Source organism: Pongo pygmaeus, chromosome 6, assembly GCF_028885625.2.
Source record: "Pongo pygmaeus isolate AG05252 chromosome 6, NHGRI_mPonPyg2-v2.0_pri, whole genome shotgun sequence".
Taxonomy (NCBI): domain Eukaryota; kingdom Metazoa; phylum Chordata; class Mammalia; order Primates; family Hominidae; genus Pongo; species Pongo pygmaeus.
In genome coordinates this window covers 8910005-8935160 of record NC_072379.2, presented here as the reverse complement: position 1 = coordinate 8935160, position 25156 = coordinate 8910005, and the positions used below count along the sequence as shown (strand labels likewise).

The window sequence follows — 25156 nt, the reverse complement described above, 5'->3', positions numbered from 1 at the left end:
ACCAGAACCTTCTTTTGTCATATTTGGGATAGAAAGGGACTAGTTTTTCCTCAAATTATTGATAGATATTTTATATAATATAGTGTTTCTCTCCACATTTTATGTGTATAACAAAAGTCCTCTGTGTGTGTGTATATATATATATACACATATACACACACACACATATATATATAATACAAATCCTGCTTAGTAATTGTTTTTGTTTGTATATATAACAAAAAGAGTCATGAAGCAGGACTTTGACCAATAGTCCTTGTGTGGCACAGAGAATTTGCTTTTTCTATCTGTTTTCACTTTCTTGGTTACAGACTTGTGATCTCTTTTTTGAAAGGTGACAATCACTTTGTCATATTTTATTTGATGCTAGTGGTCATAGCCTATTAGTCATGTTTGTTTCCATGAGAAAGAAAAACCACTAGACGGTTATGCTAAGGATTTCAGTTCCTGGGGAGAGAGCAGTCCTGAATGTCTCCCGCTTTCATAACTCCTCCAGACATCTCAGTGGGCCATTGAGCACATCAATGAGGATGACAGTTACTAAAACACTTTATGAGGGTGAGGGGAGGGGGGAGGGATAGCATTAGGAGATATACCTAATGCTAAATGATGAGTTAATGGGTGCAGCACACCAACATGGCACATGTATACATATGTAATAAACCTGCATGTTGTGCACATGTACCCTAAAACTTAAAGTATAATAATAATAAAATTAAAAAATAAAAATTAAAAAAAAACACTTTATGCATGCTATGATCCTTTACCAGTATGAGTTATTCTCTGGAGCTTCTAACATGTCAATAGTACTGCATGGACTGAGTTAAAAGTTAATTCAAAATCTCAATTTATCCAAATCTGTTTCTTTCTTTCCAGGCACCACCCACCTATGATACTGTGCTACAGATGGAGTATCTTGACATGGTGGTGAATGAAACACTCAGATTATTCCCAGTTGCTATGAGACTTGAGAGGGTCTGCAAAAAAGATGTTGAGATCAATGGGATGTTCATTCCCAAAGGGGTGGTGGTGATGATTCCAAGCTATGTTCTTCATCATGACCCAAAGTACTGGATAGAGCCTGAGAAGTTCCTTCCTGAAAGGTACAAGGCCCCTGGGAAGGGATCCCTCCCTGAACCAGCCTGGTTCAAGCATATTCTGCCTCTCTTAATCTACAGGACAGTCATGGGCTTGTACAATCATTTGCTTGTCTTTTTATTTTTAAGAGATTTTTTTATCATGAAATTGATCATTGTCACACTTTACAAACCATAGACTAGATAAAAGAAAACTACAGCCACCCCTATGCAGCCATAAAAAATGATGAGTTCATGTCCTTTGTAGGGACATGGATGAAATTGGAAATCATCATTCTCAGTAAACTATCGCAAGGACAAAAAACCAAACACTGCATGCTCTCACTCATAGATGGGAATTGAACAATGAGAACACATGGACACAGGAAGGGGAACATCACACTCTGGGGACTGTTGTGGGGTTGGGTGAGGGGGAAGGGATAGCATTAGGAGATATACCTAATGCTAAATGACGAGTTAATGGGTGCAGCACACCAGCCTGGCACATGTATACATATGTAACTAACCTGCACATTGTGCACATGTACCCTAAAACTTAAAGTATAATAATAATAATAATAATAATAATAATAAAGGAAACTACAGCCACCCACAGTCCCAACAACTTAAAATGAAGGTCATCAGTTATGTCCTTATGGGTTATAAGTGTCCAAAATATAAGGACTCTTTTAAAAACACATGATCACAATGCTATTATTATGTCCCACAAATGAATATTTTTTCCTCAATATAATCAAATATTTAGGAGTCAAGTTTGAATAAAAAACATGGGTCTAATCTTCAAAGAATTTATAGGTTAGTGGAACAGATAGACAAAGAAAGCAGTGATGATCCTGCTTTGCATTGGTACAGTAGCATCATATGCCTGTGTAAATTATCTGACTTAAACTCTTCTATGGAGGTGTGGGGGAGAAAGAGGGAGAGATGGAGAGAAGAAGGAGGAGGAGAAGGGGAAGAGAAGGAAGGATAAGACAAGATAGGGAGGAGAAGGAGAAGACTTAGAAAAACAAGAGAGGAGAGGAGAAGCAAAAAATAACAATTTTGTAATAGTGCAAGACAATTTCTTCTTCTCCTTCCTCATGACCAACATAAATGTGAGGCAAGGGAGGAATTTACTTTTCCATCAGTCAGTCTCATCATTTATGTGCCTTTTAAAGTGTGAACACATCACCACCCTGAATATAATCTGAGTGTTTTGAAATAAATATTCTTTGCAACACTGTTTATCTCCTCTCAACAAGACTGAAAGCTCCTATAGTGTAAGGAGAGTAGAAAGGATCTGTAGCTTACAATTCTCATAGCAAAATAAGCACAGCAGGATTTCAATGACTAGTCCACAAAAGTATCCTGTGTACTACTAGTTGAGGGGTGGGCCCTAAGTAAGAAATCCTAACATGTAACTCTTAGGGGTATTATGTCTTTAACTTTTAAAATATCTACCAATATGGAACCAGGTTCAGTAAGAAGAACAAGGACAACATAGATCCTTACATATACACACCCTTTGGAAATGGACCCAGAAATTGCATTGGCATGAGATTTGCTCTCATGAACATGAAATTTGCTCTAGTCAGAGTCCTTCAGAACTTCTCCTTCAAACCTTGTAAAGAAACACAGGTCAGTCAATTTTCTGCATAAATAATGTTTTATTAAGAATTATTTTAACTGAAGGGTCTATATATTTAAAAAAGAATACACTCATTTAAACTTTTAATAATCTGTTCTATGGGCCAAGGAATCTATTTGGACCCATCTATGATCTTTAAGGGTGCTTCAGTTCTGGCATTCAAAACCTGTAGCATTAATAACATCATGTAACGTCAGTGTAGATTAGCATGGCATGACTAACTGCAGTCTCCCTGAATTTGAGCAAAGTTTAAATTCAGTTTCAAGTCGATTGGAAAGATGGGGAAGTATTTTGCACAATTGTGAAGTGCAATTATTATCTTGTTTTGACTTTTGAATGGTGCTTTTCCTTCCCACAACTTGTAGAAACTTTCTCATGACAGTGGCTCCCAACCACTAGCTGTACATTGGAATCACCAGGGAGCTTTAAAAATTCATGATGCCTGGAACATCTCAGAAATTCTAAACTAATTTGCCCAGAGTGTGGCTTTAAAAGCTCACCAATTGCTTCTCATGTGAAGCCAAGGTGGAAAATGACTAATTTAAAGTATTTCTATTGGATATGAAGGACTACCACAGTCCAAGGCCATCCTTACTGACCTCACCTTCCAGTTGCCTAGCTCCATCCAACTGGGATCCTTTTCAACCCAATTATAACTCTATTAATCTTCTTCCCTTTCTTCTCCTCATTCTGTTCTTATCTTTCAAGACCTAGTTCAATTCTCAAGCTCCTCCAAGGTGTCTTCTCGACCTAGTCCACAGCTCTTTTACTCCTCTGCTCTGTTATTGGTTACTGGAGACTATTATCATATAATTTCATAACTTGCCATTAAATCATTGAATTTTGTTCTCTATATTTTCTCTGTATCTAAAAATGTCTTCCCCCTATCCATTAACAGTATCCTCTCATTTTATTCCTTTTAAAATATCCCAGTGGTGCCTTGCAAGCGACCTCATCTAACTCAAGCATTTGGGCACTTGGTAAATGTTTAAGGAGTGATATGCAGTCAATTGGCTTGCATACAAATATTAAGTTTTTTAATGTGAACTTTTAACAAAGTGACATTCATGTATTTGCATGTGTGTGCATGTGTGCACATGTGCATGTGCATGTCTGTCTGTAGGGAAAATATATTCATCCCTTTTGAAAATTTTTAAATGATAAGGTGTTACATTTAAAAAAGATTTGGAATCTTTTCTCTGAAGAAGTTAAAGAACAGATGTCATTGATTCATATTAAGCAAGACCGTATAAATCTTATTTCTAGGTCTTATGTATTTATTAAGCAAATCCACACCTTAAGCAGGCTTTCTACATAGAAGAGGAAGAAGATAGAGATGGTTTCCATATTATTTCCATATTCCACATTATTTGTGGCTTTAGGCCAGCTATGTAGCTATCCCATATGTGTGCTCAGACATAGGACTCAGCCCTGAGAGAAAGTGGTCCTCTGGCACACCTGGGATGGGGAAGGTACTCCCTTGGAAGTCCCAAGCTGGCACTTCTTGATCTCCATGGCAATTTTCTTGCCCATCACTCCATGGAGATCAGAATATCACTCTGTTGTGTTCCCTCAACACTGAAGCAGTGTCTCAATAAGAATGGGGCTAAATGTTGAGTCAAAACACTGTAGGAATTGAGAGGTTCCCCACCTGCCCTACCCTTGGAAACCAAGAGAATATGTTAAAAAAATAAAACGATAATGCTTCCGGAAGGTGTCTTCCCATCTTTACACTGGATGGGTTCAATTGGGGGAAATTACTGGTCTCTGGAAGTTGAAGACAGTCCATATAATTAAAATGTATAATAGGTACTCAGGATTACCTTTCAAGTTTCAACATACACAAAATTAACTTTATGCAACTCTTCAAAAATAGTTTACCATTATACCTAATAATCTGGTTTAAATTTTTAAAACTCATCCATTTTACTTAAAATGTAAATCAAAAAGAACACAGGTTCCCATGAATTTGTCTCAGGTCAGGCCTGGCACAGAATAGTTGCTCCATAAATATTTTGTTAAATGATAGATGATGAATGCTCTCACTATCCAATCTTCACACATCTTATAGAGTAAGCATAAAGAATCCAAGATTTATAATGCTCAAAGTAGTTTTCATATGTTTACAAAGCATTATTGTCATTAATGCATTTTTTTTTACTTTGATGCTATACTCCCTACTTTGGCTTTATTTAATGCTTCTCAATATGCTTGTTTAACTGTTGCAGATCCCCCTGAAATTACGCTTTGGAGGACTTCTTCGAACAGAAAAACCCATTGTTCTAATGGCTGAGTCAAGGGATGAGACTGTAAGTGGAGCCTGATTTCCCTAAGGACTTCTGCTTTGCTCTTCAAGAAAGCTGTGCCCCAGAACACCAGAGATCTCAAATTGCTTTGTGAATAGAACCCTGAAATGAAGATGGGCTTCATCCAATGTACTGCATAAATAAGCCAGGATTCCATACATGCATTGTGCTCTCTCATGGTCTGTATAGAGCGTTATACTGGTAATATAAAGGAGATGAACAAATCAGTGCTGGGGAAGTAGATTTGGCTTTTCTGCTTCTCCTAGGACTATCTGCACTACCCCCAGTTAGCACCATTAACTCCTCCTGAGCTCTGATAACAGAAAAAACATTTCTCAATAACTTCATCCACAATCATTAATGAAAATAAGAATTATTTTGATGGCTTGAACAGTGACATTTATATCACATGTTATATCTGGAGTATTCTATAGTAAGTTTTATATTAAGCAAATCAATAAAAACCTCTTTATAAAAGTATTATTGGATACTTCCCACACATTAATTAGAAGACTATAGAACCGAGGACTGAGAACCAACAAGTAAATATTTAGATCATTGTAATCACTGTTGATGTGGGGCCTTTGTCAGAACTCCAATTTGATTATTAACATAGGTGAGAGTTAATCTACTATGACTTTGCCCATTGCTTAGAAAGAATATTCATAGTTTAATTATTACATTTTTGACCAGGCATAGTGGCTTACGCGTGTAATCCCTGCACTTTGGGAGGCCAATGCGGGCAGATCACCTGAGGCCAGGAGCTCAAGACCAGCCTGACCAACATAGTGAATCCCCATTTCCACTAAAAATACAAAAATTATCTAGGTGTGGTGGCACACACCTGTAATCTAAGCTACCCAGGAGGCTTAGGCAGGGGAATTGTTTGAACCTGCAGTGAGCAGAGATCATGCCACTGCACTCCAGCCAGGGGTACAGAATGAGACTGCATCTCAAACAAAAATATACGCCTTTTTGTTGCACATATATTTAGTAACATACAACTGAAGCCATTATTATATTATTAGTTTTGATTTAATGTTTTCAGCCCATCTCCCCTGATATTTCTGGGAGACAGGAAATGTTTTCTTACATCTCTTGCATTCCATCCTCAACTCCCAACTGTCTGAATGCAATGAACACTTAATAAAAACAGTTGATTGGTCAATTGATTGGGCAACAAGGCTAAAAGTACTCATTCCTTTTCTTTTCCTATTTCTTCATTTATTTTCCCTTTCTGAATAATTTAGTCCTAGAGACATTAGGTGGGTGGCAGCCAGATGGTGGCCACACATTAAGGTAGAGAAGAGATTCATGGTGGTTCCAAGTCAGAGACCAAGTAGGATGGGGACCAAGTGAGTGTTCATATGGAAACAGCCTGCCTGGGTGTGGGAGTCCAAGCAAGCAGAGAAAGGGTCCACATAGACGGGTGGCCTGCAAGAGCAGCCATAGCCTAAATATGGCATGGAGAACCCACACAAGGTCAGGAGGGCATCCAGGAGTGGAAAGGGATGGACGAGGTTTGGCTACATAAAGGGGATTGATCAAAGAAGTAAATATATTAAGGATGATGGAAGCCAGGCTTCTCACCTTTGCAGAAGGGAGTCACGGATTCAGAAAAGGAGAAAACTAGCATGAATCCTATGAAATTAGATTGGAGTGGATGTATTCGTGTATACTCATACCCTTCTAGATAGACAGATGGGTAGATAGGTAATAGATAGATAACAGATCAATGACAGATAGGTAGATAGACGTAAATGTATACATGTGTTTGTGTATGTGTACAAAAAAAAACCCCATATATTTCCTAGTTCTCTCCACTGATAGGGCTAGGTAACAATGACATTTCAATAGCAATGAGCACACTTAGTGCCAAGATCTTGGCTTATGAATACCATTTTCCACTGAAGGGAACCAGAGCTCTTTAGAGAAATGCCTGATTCCAGGGCCAGGTTAACATGTATACATATGTAACTAACCTGCACATTGTGCACATGTACCCTAAAACTTAAAGTATAATAATAATAAAAAATAATAAACAAATAAATAAACAAATAAGTAAAGAATGTTCAAGACAAGCCTAGGACACATTTTGTGCCAGGAAGCAAGAAAATGTTCAAATGATTTCCACGTAATGTTTGGAAATGATATTTGAAAAAGACTTCCAAATGATAATTCCAAATTATTTCCAAATGATATCTGCAAAAACCTAAAGACTCCACCAAAGAACTATTAGAACTGATAAACATATTCAGTAAAGTTGCAGGATATGAAATCAACATACCAAAATCAGCAGCATTTCTATATGCCAACAGTGAACAATCTGGCAAAAATAAAAAAGTAACCTCATTTACAATAGCCACTAATAAAACTAAATACCTAGGAATTAACTTAATCAAAGAAGAGAGAGATCTCTACAATGAATACTGTAAAACACTGATGAAGGAAATTGAAGAAGACACAAAAACAGAAGGATATTCCATGTTTACATATTGTAAGAATCAATATTGTTAAAACTGTCCACACTACCCAAAGCAATGTACAGATTCAATGCAATCCCTCAGAATACCAATGACATTCTTCAAACAAATAGAAGAAAAAATTCTAACATTTCTATAGAACCACAGAAGATCCAGAATAGCCAAAGCTATCTTCAGCAAAAAGAACAACTGGAGGAATGATATTACCTGACTTCAAATTATACTACAGCGGTATAATAACCAAAACAGTATGGTACTTATATAAAAACAGACACATAGACCAATGAAATAGAATACAGCACCCAGAAACAAATCCACACACCTACAGTGAACTCATTTTCAACAATGTTGTCAAGAACATACACTGGGGAAAAGACGGTCTCCTCTGGTGATGGGAAAGCTGGATATCAATATGCACAATAATGAAACTAGACCCCTATATCTCACCAGACACAAAAATCAAATCAAGGTGGATTAAAGACTGAAATCTGCCAAGCGCAGTGGCTCATGCCTGTAATCCCAGCACTTTCAGAGGCAGAGGCAGACAGATCACTTGAGGTCAGGAGTTCAAGACCAGCCTGGCCAATAAGGCGAAACCCCGTCTCTACCAAAAAATACAAAAGTTAGCTGGGCATGGTGGTGCATGCCTGTAGTCCCAGTTACTCAAGAGGCTGAGGTGGGAGAATCACTTGGACCCATGAGGCGGAGGTTGCAGTGAGCCAAGATCACACCAATGCACCCCAGCCTGGGCAACAGAGTGAGACTCTGTCTCAAAAAAAATGACTGAAATCTAAGATCTCAAATGATGAAATTGCTACAGGAAACATTGTGGAAACTCTTCAGGACATTGGTCTGAACAAAAAATGCTGAAGTAATACCCCACAAGCACAGGCAACCAATGCAAAAATGGACAAATGGAATCACATCAAGTTAAAAAGCTTCTGTGCTGCAAAGAAAGCAATCAACAAAGTGAAGACCCAAACCACAGAATGGGAGAAAATATTTTCAAACACTCTGACAACAGATTAACATCCAGAATATACACAGAGCACAAACAACTCTTGGAAAAAATTTAATAATCCTAATAATCAAAAAATGGGCAAAAGATTTATACAGACATTTCTCAAAAGAAGAAATACAAATGCCACATAGGCATATGAAAATGTGCTCAACATCATTGATCATTAGAGAAATGCAAATCAAAACTACAATATCATCTCTCCCCAGCTAAAATGGTTTTAATTCAAAAGAAAGCCAATAACAAATGCCAGCGAGAATGTGGAGAAAAGGGAATTCTTGTACACTGTTGGTGTAAATTATTACAACCACTATACATAACAGTTTGGAGGTTCCTCAAAACATTGAAATGGAGCTATCACAAGATCCAGAAATCCCCCTGCTGGGTATAAACCTGGAAGAAAGGAAATCCATATATTGAAGAGATATCTTCATTCCCATGTTCACAATAGCCGCTATTCACAAATGCCAAGATTTGGAAGCAACCTACGTGTCCATCAACAGATGAATGGATAAAGAGAGTACTTCACTTATATACAATGGAGTACAATTCAGCCATGAAAAAAGCATGAGATCCTGTTCTTTGTAATAACATGGCTGGAACTGGAGGTCATTATGTTAGGTGAAATAAGCCAGGCACAGAAAGACAGACATTGCATGTTCTCACTTATTTGTGGGATCTACAAATCAAAACAATTGAGCTAATGTCTGGGTCTTAGTCAATTTTGTACCCTAAGTACTGGGAGCACAGCCGTTAAAATACATGATGAATGCTTTAATACAGGAATGAATAGGTGAGAGGCACAGGGTGGTTGGGTGTTTTTCTGATACATAGTATCTTCCTTGACACATTCAGTACAACTCTCAACAGGTAAGTCTCTTCATGTATGTAACCTTCTGAGGAATTAAGTGGCAGAACATGACTTCTATTATTTTCCTTTGCAGAACAAGACCAATTGCATTAGTTGGGAAACAGTGCTGGCTGCATTTGAGTCCCAAGCAACCATTAGTCTATTGCTATCACCACAGACTCAGAGGGGATGACACACAAGGGCCCAGCAATCCCACCCAAGTCAACTCCACCAACATTTCTGGTCGTCCACCATGTGTACAGTACCCTGCTAGGGCCCAGGGTCATGAAAGTAAATAATACCAGACTGTGCCCTTGAGGAACTCACCTCTGCTAAGGGAAACAGGCACAGAAACCCACAATGGTGGTAGAGAGGAAATAGGACAATAGGACTGTGTGAGGGGGACAGGAGGCACCAGAGGAGGAAATGGTTACATCTGTGTGAGGAGGTTGGTAAGGAAAGACTTTAACAGAAGGGGTCTGTCTGGCTGGGCTTCGAAGGATGTGTAGGAGTCATCTAGGGGGCACAGGTACACTCCAGGGACAGAGAATTGCATGAGTAAAGATCTGAAGTTGTGGCTTGTGGGGATGGATTTCAAGTATTCTGGAATGAGGACAGCCATGGAAAAAAGGGCAGGTGAGAGGAGATTTAAGAGATTTCATGCCAATGGCTCCACTTCAGTTTCTGATAAGAACTCAGATTCCTTGGACTCCCTGATAGCACTGATTACGTTGTTTATAATTCCTCATAGAATATGAACTCAAAGGAGGTCAGCAAAGGGGTGTGTGAGATTCTTTACTACTGGCTGCAGCTGCAGCCCTGCCTCCTTCTCTAGCACATAAAAGTTTCAGCAGCTTGACCTAAGACTGCTGTGCAGGGCAGGGATGCTCCAGGCCGACAGCCCAGCAAACAGCAGCACGCAGCTGAATGTAAGACTCAGAGGAGACAGTTGAAGAAGGAAAGTGGCAATGGATCTCATCCCAAGTTTGGCAGTGGAAACCTGGCTTCTTCTGGCTGTCGGCCTGGTGCTCCTCTATCTGTCAATAACTGTCTAGATTCCTCTCCTCTGTTAACTTGGACTTGGGGTGCTACTCAGGCCCCTGTTCCCTTATCTGTTTTGAAGACCAAAAGAGATGTTCAAGGAGGAGTAGCTTAATTGTTGGATGCTACAAACACATAGAGGGTATTATTGATCTTATGCAGATTTATGAAGACATAAATAAGGATTTGTCCCAGCTACCTTCTCATTTTGGTGACTAGGAGGGTTTGGGGATAGCATTTGGTAGTGGGAATGATTTGATTAGCTTAGATTGGACCTATACTAATCAATGAAAACCCAGCAAAGGCAGATTACAAACTGCTGAACATGATGGGGAGTGTGATCCTCATCTCCTTCCCAGGTTCTGGGGTTTCTTGGGGGCAGGAGGGAGCAGCTTTGGTTTTTGTCTCATTACCTTTGTTTTCTGGGTTCTCTGTCTGCTGGAAGGGATGTGTAGAGGTTTTTCCTCTGTGGACCTGGTGGTTCCTGCTCCCCTAACTTCCACCCCAGGATATCATTTACATAACGCACCGGGGAACACCAAGACTTCATGGGAAGCTGTCCCCTGGCTCTTCCCTCTTTCCTGTGCCATGTCCCAAAACATCCCCTCCCTCCTATGACTCACTCCTCCACCCTGTCATACACAGAACTATTTACTTTGCAATGATTAATCTCTAGAGCAACGTACACTTGGAGGAAGTTTCAAAGATGTATTCTTTGCTTTAATCTTTTTCCTCCAGTCTGTGGGAGGCTAGGATTAATATAGAGCTTTGTTTCTCACCTAATGGGAGGCTAGGATTAATATAGAGCTTTGTTTCTCACCTAATGGGAGGCTAGGATTAATATAGAGCTTTGTTTCTCACCTAATGGGAATCTGCTAGCAGCCTGAAAAGGCAGGAGCTGTGAAAGCCGATTTGGATTTTACAGTTTTTCCCCTTTATGTTACAGTACAGGAGGATGAACCCTCTCACTGGTGGAATTTCTGGCAACCTAGAGCAGGTGGAGAGAAGAGTTACTTTCCACTGTGGGTAGTGGAGGCTCCATCTGTCACATTAACTTCTACCTCAATTTGACTTTTATTAAGAGCAGAGAACCACAATGACATGAAAATAGAAAATATGAACTTCATTTTAATTATTTTCACAGAAAGCTTAGGGATTCAGTGAGTTGTGGTAACATAGTTTCCATTTTCTAACATTTTAAAATGAATTGATACAGTTTAAATTCATTCATTTTTAAACCAGAATTTTTTGTAGATAGACTGTTTCCAGCATGTTCCTTCTGGATGATAAAAGAGGGCTGTTAGTTCAGTATTTGTGACAATAAATGTGTGTAAAATAACGTCACCTTTCCAGAATAATGTCAGGAATATGAGTCTAATGAATGAATGTATATCATTAAGACAAGACTGCATATGTCTTTTTAAATATACATGCCTGACCGTTTGATACCTCCTTTGTGAATATACCTGCTTAGCAGGTTATCTTAAACTGTCAGGCAGGGGAGTAAGCAATACTGTGAGCCAGTGATGATAGCAAAGTCATCCAGGTAGGATCCGTATGAAGTGAGAAAATATTCCTCATCCCTCAGGGTAGAACTCCAAAGAGATATTCATGGGTCCTGGCCCCCTAGTGGAGGTCACTCAAAGGGCAAACAGGTTGGCATCTCATCTGCTTCAAGCCTGGACACAGGGACATCAAATGTGTCACTCTGTGTGTGGTCTGCCATGTTGTGGGGCGGTCACTACAGACTCAGGCAGCCAAGTGGACAATACCTTAACCTTAGACGATGCTGGTGCAGCCCAGGAGTCAGAAGCTATAGTGTAGACCATGCCCTCCTTAGACCAACACTATTACATGCAATAGATGACTGGCTTTTCTGTTAGCCTCTTCACTGGAACCGAAGGCAGCATTACTCTACTAAACAGAGGAGAGCTGGAAAGAAACTAAACAGTTTGCCCAGCACAGCCTCTGCCTTGACATGGAACCATGTGAGTCTAGACACTCACCTAGATCTTTCCTTGGGGGCCAATGCTGCTGACACATTAACTCAATAGTTGGTCCTGGCCTGAGAGATCATGTAACTTGTAGAAAGTTTAGAAGCAGAGATTAGTGTCATTGATTTTCCACGGCTGTGACAACAAAAGAAACAGGAGTGGGAAAACCCAAGGCCACTCTGGTTTCAGTAGATGGTGCACACGCTTCCACTAACTGTTCTGGGGCAAGGATCCAAATTCACTACATGCTGCCTCTGCTGGGTCCTCCAAACACGACCCTCCATGCCATTTCTCAGTTGTATTTTACCACATATATTCAGAGTCACTGGATTTGTACAGAATGTTTGGAACCTATACTGCCTTAAGTGCTACCCGTTATAGAAGAGAAAACAAGGTCTTAATTCAACTGTCTGGAACATTTTATGGTTACTTATGTGGAATACTGTACCTTTTGCTATCAACAGGAAGGTACTTCAACATTAGAAGGTGCCTGCCTTTCAGCTGAAAGCACACATGAGGCACATGGATCCATTTATATACACCATACTTTTCAGCTGCATTTTCCTAATTTGCCTCTCTGGGACCAACCTTGTGGTCCCAGAGATTCACAGTTGAATTGATGGCTGGCGACCTCTTCCATCAGCCTTTCTTCTTCCTCCAGTCTTCCACCCCTCAGTAACATCAGACTGGGAAGGTCTTCAGAGATCCAGAACCCTCAGTTGGGGGAGTCCATATATGACCCATCAAAGATGAGTTGCAAGCAGGCCTGCCATAAGGAGCAGCAGCCTTAATGGGTTTTCCTACAGAGATATTTGATGTGCAGAGGCAATAAACTGACTGCTTTGTGATTGATCGCCTTGAAAAAAGTGAGCATGTCTGGATATATTAGTCACTTCTTACATTGCTGTAAAGAAATACCTGAGGCTGGGTAATTTATAAAGAAAAGAGATTTAATTGGCTCATGGTTCTGCAGGCTGTACAGGAAGCATAGCGACTTCTGCCTCTAGGGAGCCCTCAGGAAATTTATAATCATGGCAGAGGGTGAAGGAGAAGCAGGCAGATATTACATGGCTGGAGCAGAAGCAAGAGAGGGTGGGAAGGAGGTGCCACACACTTTTAAGCCACCAGATCTCAAAAAAACTCATTGTCAGGAGGACAATACCCAAAGGGTATGAAACCATGAGAAACTGCCCCTAAGATACAATCACCTTCTATCAGGTCCCACCGCCAGCATTGGGGATTACATTTCAACATGAGATTTGGGTAGGGGCAGATTCAGACCATATCACTGGCACTGTGCTTATCAGGTGAATATCACCAGTTGGAAGGCTAGATTCCACAAGAGGAGGAATGTCCTGGAAATTGGTTCTTTAAGTTGTGGTTCTTCTGCACACTGTCATTCAGGGAAATATGAGTCAATCATCCTCCCCAATAGCGCAAATCAACCAGATCATCTGGCCACAGAGACTGAGGTGTAGCTGAAAGGTGCTCGTATTTCTACGAGGCCAATGGAAGCCTTCAGCACAGTTGTCAGTCTGTAGAAATAAGGACTCTGTGACTCCTTTGACACCTCTCTATGAATGACAGTTTAAGAAGGGCTAGATCCTAAAACAGGGTCAGAGCTTAGAGGGAAAGGAAAGCATAAAAGACTCTTCACAATTCTAAAGACAGGGTCACCATAGGCTCTCAGTGACCCTCTGTGACTGAGTGGATGCAGTGATGCAAAATCTCAGCATCACTGCAGAAGACCAAAAAAAAAAAAAAAAAAAAAAGTCACCCTTTCTACCTAGGATGAGAATCCTCAAATCACGGAAGAGTCCACTTACTAAATAGATGTAAGGGAATGAAGTGCCCTGGAAGAATTCCTGCCTGAACCTCTGAGGAGCACTCACGTTTGAGGACATTTATTAAGTATTCATTCCAGGATTGTGACCATAAAGACTTCTGCTGCTTTCAGCTAATCATTGTGACTTTTTGGGGTCTCATGGTGGAGGCGGGAAAGGACTTGATGAACAAATATAATCATTGCCATCGGAGTTACTGTTATCATTTATTGCCTTAATGTTACCTCCTTCTCTTGAGCATTCCAGTTCCTCAGTCAGTGACTCACCAGCCCCCATATCTATAAAGTCACAATCCCTGAGATCTGATTTCTGTTTCACTTTGTAGATATGGAGCCCATTCACATGGACTTTTTAAGAAGCTTGGAATTCCAGGGCCCACACCTCTGCCTTTTTTGGGAAATATTTTTTCTTACCGTAAGATGAGTGTTTTTGAGCTCACTCTTTTGCTTCTTAATGATTGGAGAGAGCAGTTTAGTTCCATCAGTAAAAATGCTTCTCCTCAGGGGGAAGGTCTGAAGTCTTACACTTTCAGAAACAGTGTGTAGGCATCACCCAGAGCATGGCAAGGTTTACCCCGGGACTCTCTTGCTAACTCTCAGTAACCTCAGGTTTGCCTCAGTTGAACAGCCCAAATCTCAGGTATATCGGCAACCTGATGTTTAGAACTTGATGTGCGACTTTGTGAGCACCATAAAGAATATATTTCTTTTGCCCCATGTAGGTTCCCAGGAAGGTACAGTCATATTTAGTTAGTATTAAGAGTAGGAAAAGGAGCCCCCAGTTGTGGCTTGCTATCTGTGTACATGAGAGTCAAACTTTCCTCTCTATAGCAAGAGCTCAGGAGTAGCCTTTTTTCACTACCTCCTGGACAGCTTTGAAACTCACTTTATTAGGGAGATCAAGTATTTACCGTTGGGTCATTTGCACTTGCTTGAATACTCTCTAAAAAATGCTAAATCCCCTGAAGGTATTTCCATGGCTGTACCCCAGCTCTTACTCCCCATGACATCTTTTGCAGCTTTGGGAGTCAGAACAAAGGGGTTCTGCTTTACTTCTTTTATTTCAAAGGCTGCACCTTATGGGTGAGTCTGAGCAGGGAGTGGATATAACTGAGATGAGATAGTGGTGTCTATCAAACTCAGATATTTAAGCACAAAATGAATTTGTGGGTTTTTTTTTTTATACAAAGGCAGAATCACTTGCAAAATCACTAGAAAGGTGATAATTTGATGAAATTATTCAATATTTAATTTTGCTGAAAAAAATGTCATATGTGCCACATGGACTGTGAACTTTGGCCGAGCCTTTGTGCCTAACCTGGTCTGATGCTGTGTCTAGGGCCTGGCCCCTGGATGGAAAATTATGAGCTCATCTCCACAGGGCCAGCAGCAGCAGTAGTCAGCTCTCTGGCTTAGATCATCTTTCCTGCATACCTGAGGCTTGTTTCCCTGATTCTAATTCTTCCAAGTGAGGGCTTTGTTGTCTAATTACTGCCCAGGAATTTCATATTTTTTCCCTTTGCAAAAGCAATAATTTCTCCACCACCTTTTCTAGGTCAGTTCTTTAGTAGATGTACCCCCAAGATAAACATTCCTGGGACCTTTGTTTGCATAGCTAAAACATCAACCCTGAAATGTAGAAACAGGAAAGTTTGTTTTTCAGTTTCAGTGAAAACGCTGAGCGAGTGTTGTAATTTGCTGTGTCCAATGTGTAGAGGGGACATTTTCTTAGAACTTCCATGTGAAGCTGGAAAACTGGAAAGTGAGTCCACTTTGTCATTCTGTCACTCACTCCTTTTCTCACTCAACAACATGCCTCAGACTTATCTAAATGTGCTAGACTAAAAGAGGTCCCTGATGTCTCTAACTTTCTAATTCTGCTAGAATTCTAGAGCGAGCTCATGAAATAAATGAAAAGGATGATGAACAGAGATAAAAGACTGTGCATTCCCTTCTGACACTCACTCTCTTTCCCTCAGCCTCAGTTTCCCCACGTGCCCCTGGAGGTGATCATTCAAGGATTTATGAGATTTTAGAGACAATACACGAAAAAGTAAAAAGGCATCAGAAAGACAAGGAGTTACTTAGTTTATACACAACGATAAGTCATTCAGTATCGACAACACTTTGAGAAAATTCAAGAGTGATTTTAAATTTCCCATTTCAAATACCTCCTCTGTTTTCTCTCCTTTCCCTTATGATGTCTCCAAATAAGCTTCCTCTAACTGCCAGCAAGTCTGATTTCATTGGATTCAACTGTTTTCAGCCCCAGTTAGAGGCAGGGTTAAGTACATTTGAAATATTAATCAAGGGAAGCACTTCCAAGATGGCCGAATAGGAACAGCTCCAGTTTGCAGCTCCCAGCAAGACTGAGGCAGAAGATAGGTGATTTCTGCATTTCCAACTGAGTCTTAGCAACAGGCAGACCAGGAGATACCCTCCCATGCCTGGCTCGGCAGGTGCCACACCCACGGAGCCTTGCTCACTGCTAGTGCAGCAGTCTGAGATCCACCTGCTATGCTGCAGCTTGATAGAGGAGGGATGTCAGCCATTGCTGAGGCTTGAGTAGCTTACTGTGTAAACAAAGAGGCCTGGAAGCACGAACTGGGTGGAGCCCACCACAGCTCAGCAAGGCCTACTGCCTCTGTAGATTCCACCTCTGGGGGCAGGGCATAGTAGAACAAAACACAGGATACAGCCTCTGCAGACTTAAATGTCCCTGTCTGACAGCTCTGAAGAGAGCAGTGGTTCTCTCAGCACAGTATTCGAGCTCTGAGAACGGACAGACTGCCTCCTCAAATGTGTTCCTGACTCCCCTGTAGCCTGACTGGGAAACACTTTCCAGTACAGGCTGACAGACACTTCAAACATGCGGGTGCCCCTCTGGGATGAAGCTTCCAGAGGAAGGATGAGGCAGAAATATTTGCTGTTCTGCAGCCTCTGCAGGTAATACCCAGGCAAACAGGGTCTGGAGAGGACCTCCAGCAAGCTCCTAAAGACCTGCAGCTGAGGGGTCTGACTGTTAGAAGAAAAACTAACAGACAGAAATAGCATCAACATCAACAAAAAGGACATCCACACCAAAACCCCATTTGTAGGTCACCAACGTCAGAGACCAAAGATAGATAAAACCATAAAGATGGGAAGAAACCAGAGCAAAAAAGCTGAAAGTTCCAAAAAACAGAGCATCTCTTCTCCTCCAAAAGATCACAGCTCCTCGCCAGCAAGGGAACAAAACTGGACAGAGAATGAGTTTGATGAGTTGACAGAAGTAGGCTTCAGAAGATCGGTATTAGCAAACTTCTCCAAGCTAAAGGAGCATGTTCTAACCCATCACAAGATAGCTAAAAACCTTGGAAAAAGGTTACATGAATGGCTAACTAAAATAAACAGTGTCAAGAAGACCTTAAATGACCTCACGGAGCTCAAAACCATGGTATGAGAACTTCGTGATGCATGCACAAGCTTCAATAGCTGATTCGATCAAGTGTAAGAAAGGATATCAGTGCTTGAAGATCAAACTAATGAAATAAAGTGAGAAGACAAGATTAGAGAAAAAAAAGTGAAAAGAAATGAACAAAGCCTCCAAGAAATATGGGACTATATGAAAAGACCAAATCTACATTTGACTGGTGTATCAGAAAGTCACAGAGAGAATGGAACCAAGTCAGAAAACATTCTTCAGGATATTATCCAAGAGAACTTCCCCAAACTAGCAAAGCAGGCCAAAATTCAAATTCAGGAAATACAGAGAACACCAGAAAGATACTCCTCAAAAAGAGCAACACCAAGACACATAATTGTCAGATTCACCAAGGTTGAAATGAAGGAAAAAATGTTAAGGGGAGCCAGAGAGGAAGGTCGGCTTCCCCACAAAGGGAAGTCCACCAGACTAACAGCAGATCTCTCAGCAGAAACCCCACGAGACAGAAGAGATTGGGGGTCAATATTCAACATACTTAGAGAAAAGAATTTTCAACCCAAAATTTCATATCCAGCCAAACTAAGCTTCATAAGTAAAGGAGAAAAAATTCTTTACAGACAAGCAAATGCTGAGAGATTTCGTCACCACCAGGCCTACCTTACAAGAGCTCCTGAAGGAAGCACTAAACACGGAAAGAAACAACTGCTAGCAGCCACTGCAAAAACATGCCAAATGGTAAAGACCATCGATGCTATGAAGAAACTGCATCAATTAATGGGCAAAATAACCAGCTAACATCATAACTGCAGGATCAAATTCACAAATAACAATATTAACCTTAAATGTAAATGGGCTAAATGCCCCAATTAAAAGACGCAGACTGACGAACTGGATAAAGAGTGAAGACCCATCAGTGTGCTGTATTCAGGAGACCCACCTCACATGCAAAGATACACCTAGGCTCAAAATAAGAGGATGGAGGAAGATCTACTAAGCAAACAGAAAGCAAAAAAAAAAGGAGGGGTTGCGATCCTATTCTCTGATAAAATAGACTTTAAACCAACAAAGATCAAAAAAGACAAAGAAGGCCACTACATAACAATAAAGGGATCAATTCAACAAGAAGAGCTAACTATCCTAAATATATATGCACCCAATACAGGAGCACCCAGATTCATAAAGCAAGTCCTTAGAGACCTATAAAGAGACTTAGACTCCCACACAATAATAATGGGAGGCTTTAACATCTCACTGTCAATATTAGACAGATCAATGAGACAGAAGTTTATTTTATTTTATTATTATTATACTTTAAGATTTAGGGTACATGTGCACAATATGCAGGTTTGTTACATATGTATACATGTGCCATGTTGGTGTGCCGCAGCCATTAACTCATCATTTAGCATTAGGTATATCTCCTAATGCTATCCCTCCCCCAACCCCCCTCCAACAGTCCCCAGAGTGTGATGTTCCCCTTCCTGTGTCCATGTGTTCTCTTTGTTCAATTCCCACCTATGAGTGAGAACATGCGGTGTTTGGTTTTTTGTCCTTGTGATAGTTTGCTGAGAATGATGGTTTCCAGTTTCATCCATGTCCCTACTAAGTACATGAACTCTTCTTTTTTTATGGCTGCATAGTATTCCATGGTGTATATGTGCCACATTTTCTTAATCCAGTCTATCGTTGTTGGATATTTGGGTTAGTTCCAAGTCCTTGCTATTGTGAATAGTGCCACAATAAACATATGTGTGCATGTGTCTTTATAGCAGCATGATTTATAATCCTTTGGGTATATACCCAGTAATGGGATGGCTGGGTCAAATGGTATTTCTAGTTCTAGATCCCTGAGGAATCGCCACACTGACTTCCACAATGGTTGAACTAGTTTACAGTCCCACCAACAGTGTAAAAGTGTTCCTATTTCTCCACATCCTCTCCAGCACCTGTTGTTTCCTGACTTTTTAATGATCGCCATTCTAACTGGTGTGAGATGGTATCTCCTTGTGGTTTGGATTTGCATTTCTCTGATGGCCAGTGAGGATGAGCATTTTTTCATGTGTTTTCTGGCTGCATAAATGTCTTTTTTTGAGAAGTGTCTGTTCATATCCTTTGCCCACTTTGTGATGGGGCTGTTTGTTTTTTTCTTGTAAATTTATTTGAGTTCATTGTAGATTCTGGATATTAGCCCTCTGTCACATAAGTAGGTTGCAAAAATTTTCTCCCATTCTGTAGGTTGTGTTTTCACTCTGATGGTAGTTCCTTTTGCTGGGCAGAAGCTCTTTAGTTTAATTAGATCCCATTTGTCAATTTTGGCTTTTGTTGCCATTGCTTTTGGTGTTTTAGACATGAAGTCCTTGCCCATGCCTATGTCTTGAATGGTATTGCCTAGGTTTTCTTCAAAGGTTTTTACAGTTTTAGGTCTAACATGTAAGTCTTTAATCCATCTTGAATTAATTTTTGTATAAGGTGTAAGGAAGGGATCCAGTTTCAGCTTTCTACATATGGCTAGCCAGTTTTCCCAGCACAATTTATTAAATAGGGAATCCTTTCCCCATTGCTTGTTTTTCTCAGGTATGTCAAAGATCAGATAGTTGTAGATATGTGCCATTCTTTCTGAGAGCTCTGTTCTGTTCCATTGATCAATATCTCTGTTTTGGTACCAGTACCATGCTGTTTTGGTTACTGTAGCCTTGTAGTATAGTTTGAAGTCAGGCAGCATGATGCCTCTGGCTTTGTTCTTTTGGCTTAGGATTGACTTGGCGATGTGGGCTCTTTTTTGGTTCCACATGAACTTTAAAGTAGTTTTTTCCAATTCTGTGAAGAAAGTCATTGGTAGCTTGATGGGGATGGCATTGAATCTATAAATTACCTTGGGCGGTATGGCCATTTTCACGATATTGATCCTTCCTACCCATGAGCATGGAATGTTCTTCCATTTGTTTGTATCCTCTTTTATTTCATTCAGCAGTGGTTTGTAGTTCTCCTTGAAGAGGTCCTTCACATCCCTTGTAAGTTGGATTCCTAGGTATTTTATTCTCTTTGAAGCAATTGTGAATGGGAGTTCACTCATGATTTGGCTCTCTGCTTGTTTGTTATGGGTGTATAAGAATGCTTGCGATTTTTGTACATTGATTTTGTATCCTGAGACTTTGCTGAAGTTGCTTGTCAGCTTAAGGAGATTTTGGGCTGAGACGATGGGGATTTCTAGATATACAATCATGTCATCTGCAAACAGGGACAATTTGACTTCCTCTTTTCCTAATTGAATACCCTTTATTTCCTTCTCCTGCCTAATTGCTCTGGATAGAACTTCCAACACTATGTTGAACAGGAGTGGTGAGAGAGGGCATCCCTGTCTTGTGCCAGTTTTCAAAGGGAATGATTCCAGTTTTTGCCCATTCAGTATGATATTGGCTGTGGGTTTGTCATAGATAGCTCTTATTATTTGGCAATACGTCCCATCAGTACCTAATTTATTCAGCGTTTTTAGCATGAAGGGTTGTTGAATTTTGTCAAAGGCCTTTTCTGCATCTATTGAGATAATCATGTGGTTTTTGGCTTTGGTTCTGTTTATATGCTGGATTACATTTATTGATTTGCATATGTTGAACCAGCCTTGCATCCCACGGATGAAGCCCACTTGATCATGGTGGATAAGCTTTTTGATATGCTGCTGGATTCAGTTTGCCAGTATTTTACTGAGGATTTTTGCATCAATGTTCATCAAGGATATTGGTCTAAAATTCTCTTTTTTGGTTGTGTCTCTGCCAGGCTTTGGTATCAGGATGATGCTGGCCTCATAAAATGAGTTAGGGAGGATTCCCTCTTTTTCTATTGATTGGAATAGTTTCAGAAGGAATGGTACCAGCTCCTCCTTGTACCTCGGCTGTGAATCCATCTGGTCCTGGACTCTTTTTGGTTGGTAAGCTATTGATTATTGTCACAATTTCAGCTCCTGTTATTGGCCTATTCAGAGATTCAACTTCTTCCTGGTTTAGTCTTGGGAGGGTGTATGTGTTGAGGAATTTATCCATTTCTTCTAGATTTTCTAGTTTATTTGCATAGAGGTGTTTGCAGTATTCTCTTATGGTAGTTTGTATTTCTGTGGGATGGGTGGTGATATCCCCTTTATCATTTTTTATTGTGTCTATTTGATTCTTCTCTCTTTTTTTCTTTATTAGTCTTGCTAGCGGTCTATCAATTTTGTTGATCGTTTCAAAAAATCACCTCCTGAATTCATTAATTTTTTGAAGGGTATTTTTTTTTTTGTCTCTATTTCCTTCAGTTCTGCTCTGGTTTTAGTTATTTCTTGCCTTCTACTAGCTTTTGAATGTGTTTGCTCTTGCTTTTCTAGTTCTTTTAATTGTGATGTCAGAGTGTCAATTTTGGATATTTCCTGCTTTCTCTTGTGGGCATTTAGTGCTATAAATTTCCCTCTACACACTGCTTTGAATGTGTCCCAGAGATTCGGTAGGTTGTGTCTTTGTTCTTGTTGGTTTCAAAGAACATCTTTATTTCTGCCTTCATTTCCTTATGTACCCAGTAGTCATTCAGGAGCAGATTTTTCAGCTTCCATGTAGTTGAGCGGTTTTGAGTGAGTTTCTTAATCCTGAGTTCTAGTTTGATTGCACTGTGGTCTGAGAGACAGTTTGCTATAATTTCTGTTCTTTTACATTTGCTGAGGAGTGCTTTACTTCCAACTATGTGGTCAATTTTGGAATAGGTGTGGTGTGGTGGTGAAAAAAATGTATAATCTGTTGATTTGGGGTGGAGAGTTCTGTAGATGTCTATTAGGTCTGCTTGGTGCAGAACTGAGTTCAATTCCTGGGTATCCTTGTTAACTTTCTGTCCCATTGATCTGTCTAATGTTGACAGTGGGGTGTTAAAACCTCCCATTATTATTGTGTGGGAGTCTAAGTCTCTTTGTAGGTCACTAAGGACTTGCTTTATGAATCTGGGTGCTCCTGTATTGGGTGCATATATATTTAGGATAGTTAGCTCTTCTTGTTGAATTGATCCCTTTATCATTATGTAATGGCCTTCTTTGTCTCTTTTGATCTTTGTTGGTTTAAAGTCTGTTTTATCAGAGACTAGGATTGCAACCCCTGCCTTTTTTTGTTGTCCATTTGCTTGGTAGATCTTCCTCCATCCCTTTATTTTGAGACTATGTGTGTCTTTGCACGTGAGATGGGTTTCCTGAATACAGCACACCGATGGGTATTGACTGTTTATCCAATTTGCCAGTCTGTGTCTTTTAATTGGAGCATTTAGCCCATTTACATTTAAGGTTAATATTGTTATGTGTGAATTTGATCCTGTCATTATGATGTTAGCTGGTTATTTTCCTCATTAGTTGATGCAGTTTCTTCCTAGCCTTGATGGTCTTTACATTTTGGCATGTTTTTGCAGTGGCTAGTACCAGTTGTTCCTTTCCATGTTTAGTGCTTCCTTCAGGAGCTCTTTTAGGGCAGGGCTGGTGGTGACGAAATCTCTCAGCATTTGCTTGTCTGTAAAGTATTTTATTTCTCCTTCACTTATGAGGCTTAGTTTGGCTGGATATGAGATTCTGGGTTGAAAATTCTTTTCTTTAAGAATGTTGAATATTGGCCCCCACTCTCTTCTGGCTTGTAGAGTTTCTGCCGAGAGATCCGCTGTTAGTCTGATAGGCTTCCCTTTGTGGGTAACCCGACTTTTCTCTCTGGCTGCCCTTAACATTTTTTCCTTCATTTCAACTTTGGTGAATCTGACAATTATGTGTCTTGGAGTTGCTTTTCTCGAGGAGGATCTTTGTGGTGTTCTCTGTATTTCCTGAATCTGAATGTTGGCCTGCCTTGCTAGATTCAGGAAGTTCTCCTGGATAATATCCTGCAGAGTGTTTTCCAACTTGGTTCAATTCTCCCCATCACTTTCAGGTACACCAATCAGACGTAGATTTGGTGTTTTCACATAGTACCATATTTCTTGGAGGCTTTGTTCATTTCTTTTTATTCTTTTTTCTCTAAACTTCCTTTCTCGCTTCATTTCATTCATTTCATCTTCCATCACTGATATCCTTTCTTCCAGTTGATCGCATCGGCTCCTGAGGCTTCTGCATTCTTCATGTAGTTCTCAAGCCTTGGCTTTCAGCTCCATCAGCTCCTTTAAGGACTTCTCTGCATTGGTTATACTAGTTATACTTTCGTCTAATTTTTTTTCAAAGTTTTTAACTTCTTTGCCATTGATTTGAATTTCCTCCTGTAGCTTGCAGTACTTTGATCATCTGAAGCCTTCTTCTCTCAACTCATCAAAGTCATTCTCCATCCAGCTTTGTTCCATTGCTGGTGAGGAGCTGCATTCCTTGGGAGGAGGAGAGGCACTCTGCTTTTTAGAGTTTCCAGTTTTTCTGCTCTGTTTTTTCCCCATCTTTGTGGTTTTATCTACTTTTGGTCTTTGATGATGGTGACGTACAGATGGGTTTTTGTTGTGGATGTCCTTTCTGTTTGTTAGATTTCCTTCTAACAGATGGGACCCTCAGCTGCAGGTTTCTTGGAGTTTGCTAGAGGTCCACTCCAGACCCTGTTTGCCTGGGTATCAGCAGCAGTGGCTGCAGAACAGCAGTGGCTGTATAACAGCGGATATTGGTGACTCTCAAATGCTGCTGCCTGATCATTCCTCTGGAAGTTTTGTCTCAGAGGAATACGCAGCCGTGTGAGGTGTCAATCTGCCCCTACTGGGGGGTGCCTCCCAGTTAGGCTGCTCGGGGGTTAGGGACCCACTTGAGGAGGCAGTCTGCCCTTTCTCAGATCTCCAGCTGCATGCTGGGAGAACCATTACTCTCTTCAAAGCTGTCAGACAGGGACATTTAAGTCTGCAGAGGTTACTGCTTTTTGTTTGTCTGTGCCCTGCCCCCAGAGGTAGAGTCTACCGAGGCAGGCAGGCCTCCTTGAGCTGTGGTGGGCTCCACCCAGTTCGAGCTTCCCGGCTGCTTTGTTTACCTAATCAAGTCTGGGCAACAGCAGGCGCCCCTCCCCCAGCCTCGCTGCCACCTTGCAGTTTGATCTCAGACTGCTGTGCTAGCAATTACCGAGACTCCGTGGGCATAGGACCCTCTGAGCCAGGTGTGGGATATAATCTCCTGGTGTGCCTTTTTTTTTTTTATACTTTAAGTTTTAGGGTACATGTGCACAATGTGCGGGTCACATATGTATACATGTCTCATGCTGGTGTGCTGCACCCATTAACTAGCCATTTAGCATTAGGTATATCTCCTAATGCTATCCCTCCACCCTCACCCCACCCCACAACAGTCCCCAGAGTGTGATGTTCCCCTTCCTGTGTCCATGTGTTCTCATTGTTCAATTCCCATCTGAGTGAGAACATGCGGTGTTTGGTTTTTTGTCCTTGCAATAGTTTACTGAGAATGATGATTTCCAATTTCATCCATGTCCCTACAAAGAACATGAACTCATCATTATTTATGGCTGCATAGTA

The 25156-nt window shown here is 40.6% G+C and overlaps 1 protein-coding gene across 3 annotated transcripts in view; it reads left to right on the top strand.

Moving 5' to 3' along the window:
- LOC129041699 (cytochrome P450 3A7) overlaps window positions 1–25156 on the top strand; it is a 50487-nt gene that overhangs the window by 20315 nt on the left and 5016 nt on the right. The window contains exons 11-13 of one of the 3 annotated variants that reach the window (XM_054497200.2): window positions 877–1103; window positions 2552–2714; window positions 4953–5144. In XM_054497200.2, coding sequence (XP_054353175.1) covers window positions 877–1103; window positions 2552–2714; window positions 4953–5048 — 486 coding nt within the window. In that variant the 3' untranslated portion in view covers window positions 5049–5144. Of the gene's footprint in view, window positions 1–876; window positions 1104–2551; window positions 2715–4952; window positions 5145–25156 lie in introns of those variants that run through there. The other 2 variants (XM_063668148.1, XM_054497201.2) reach the window with 2 other exon arrangements.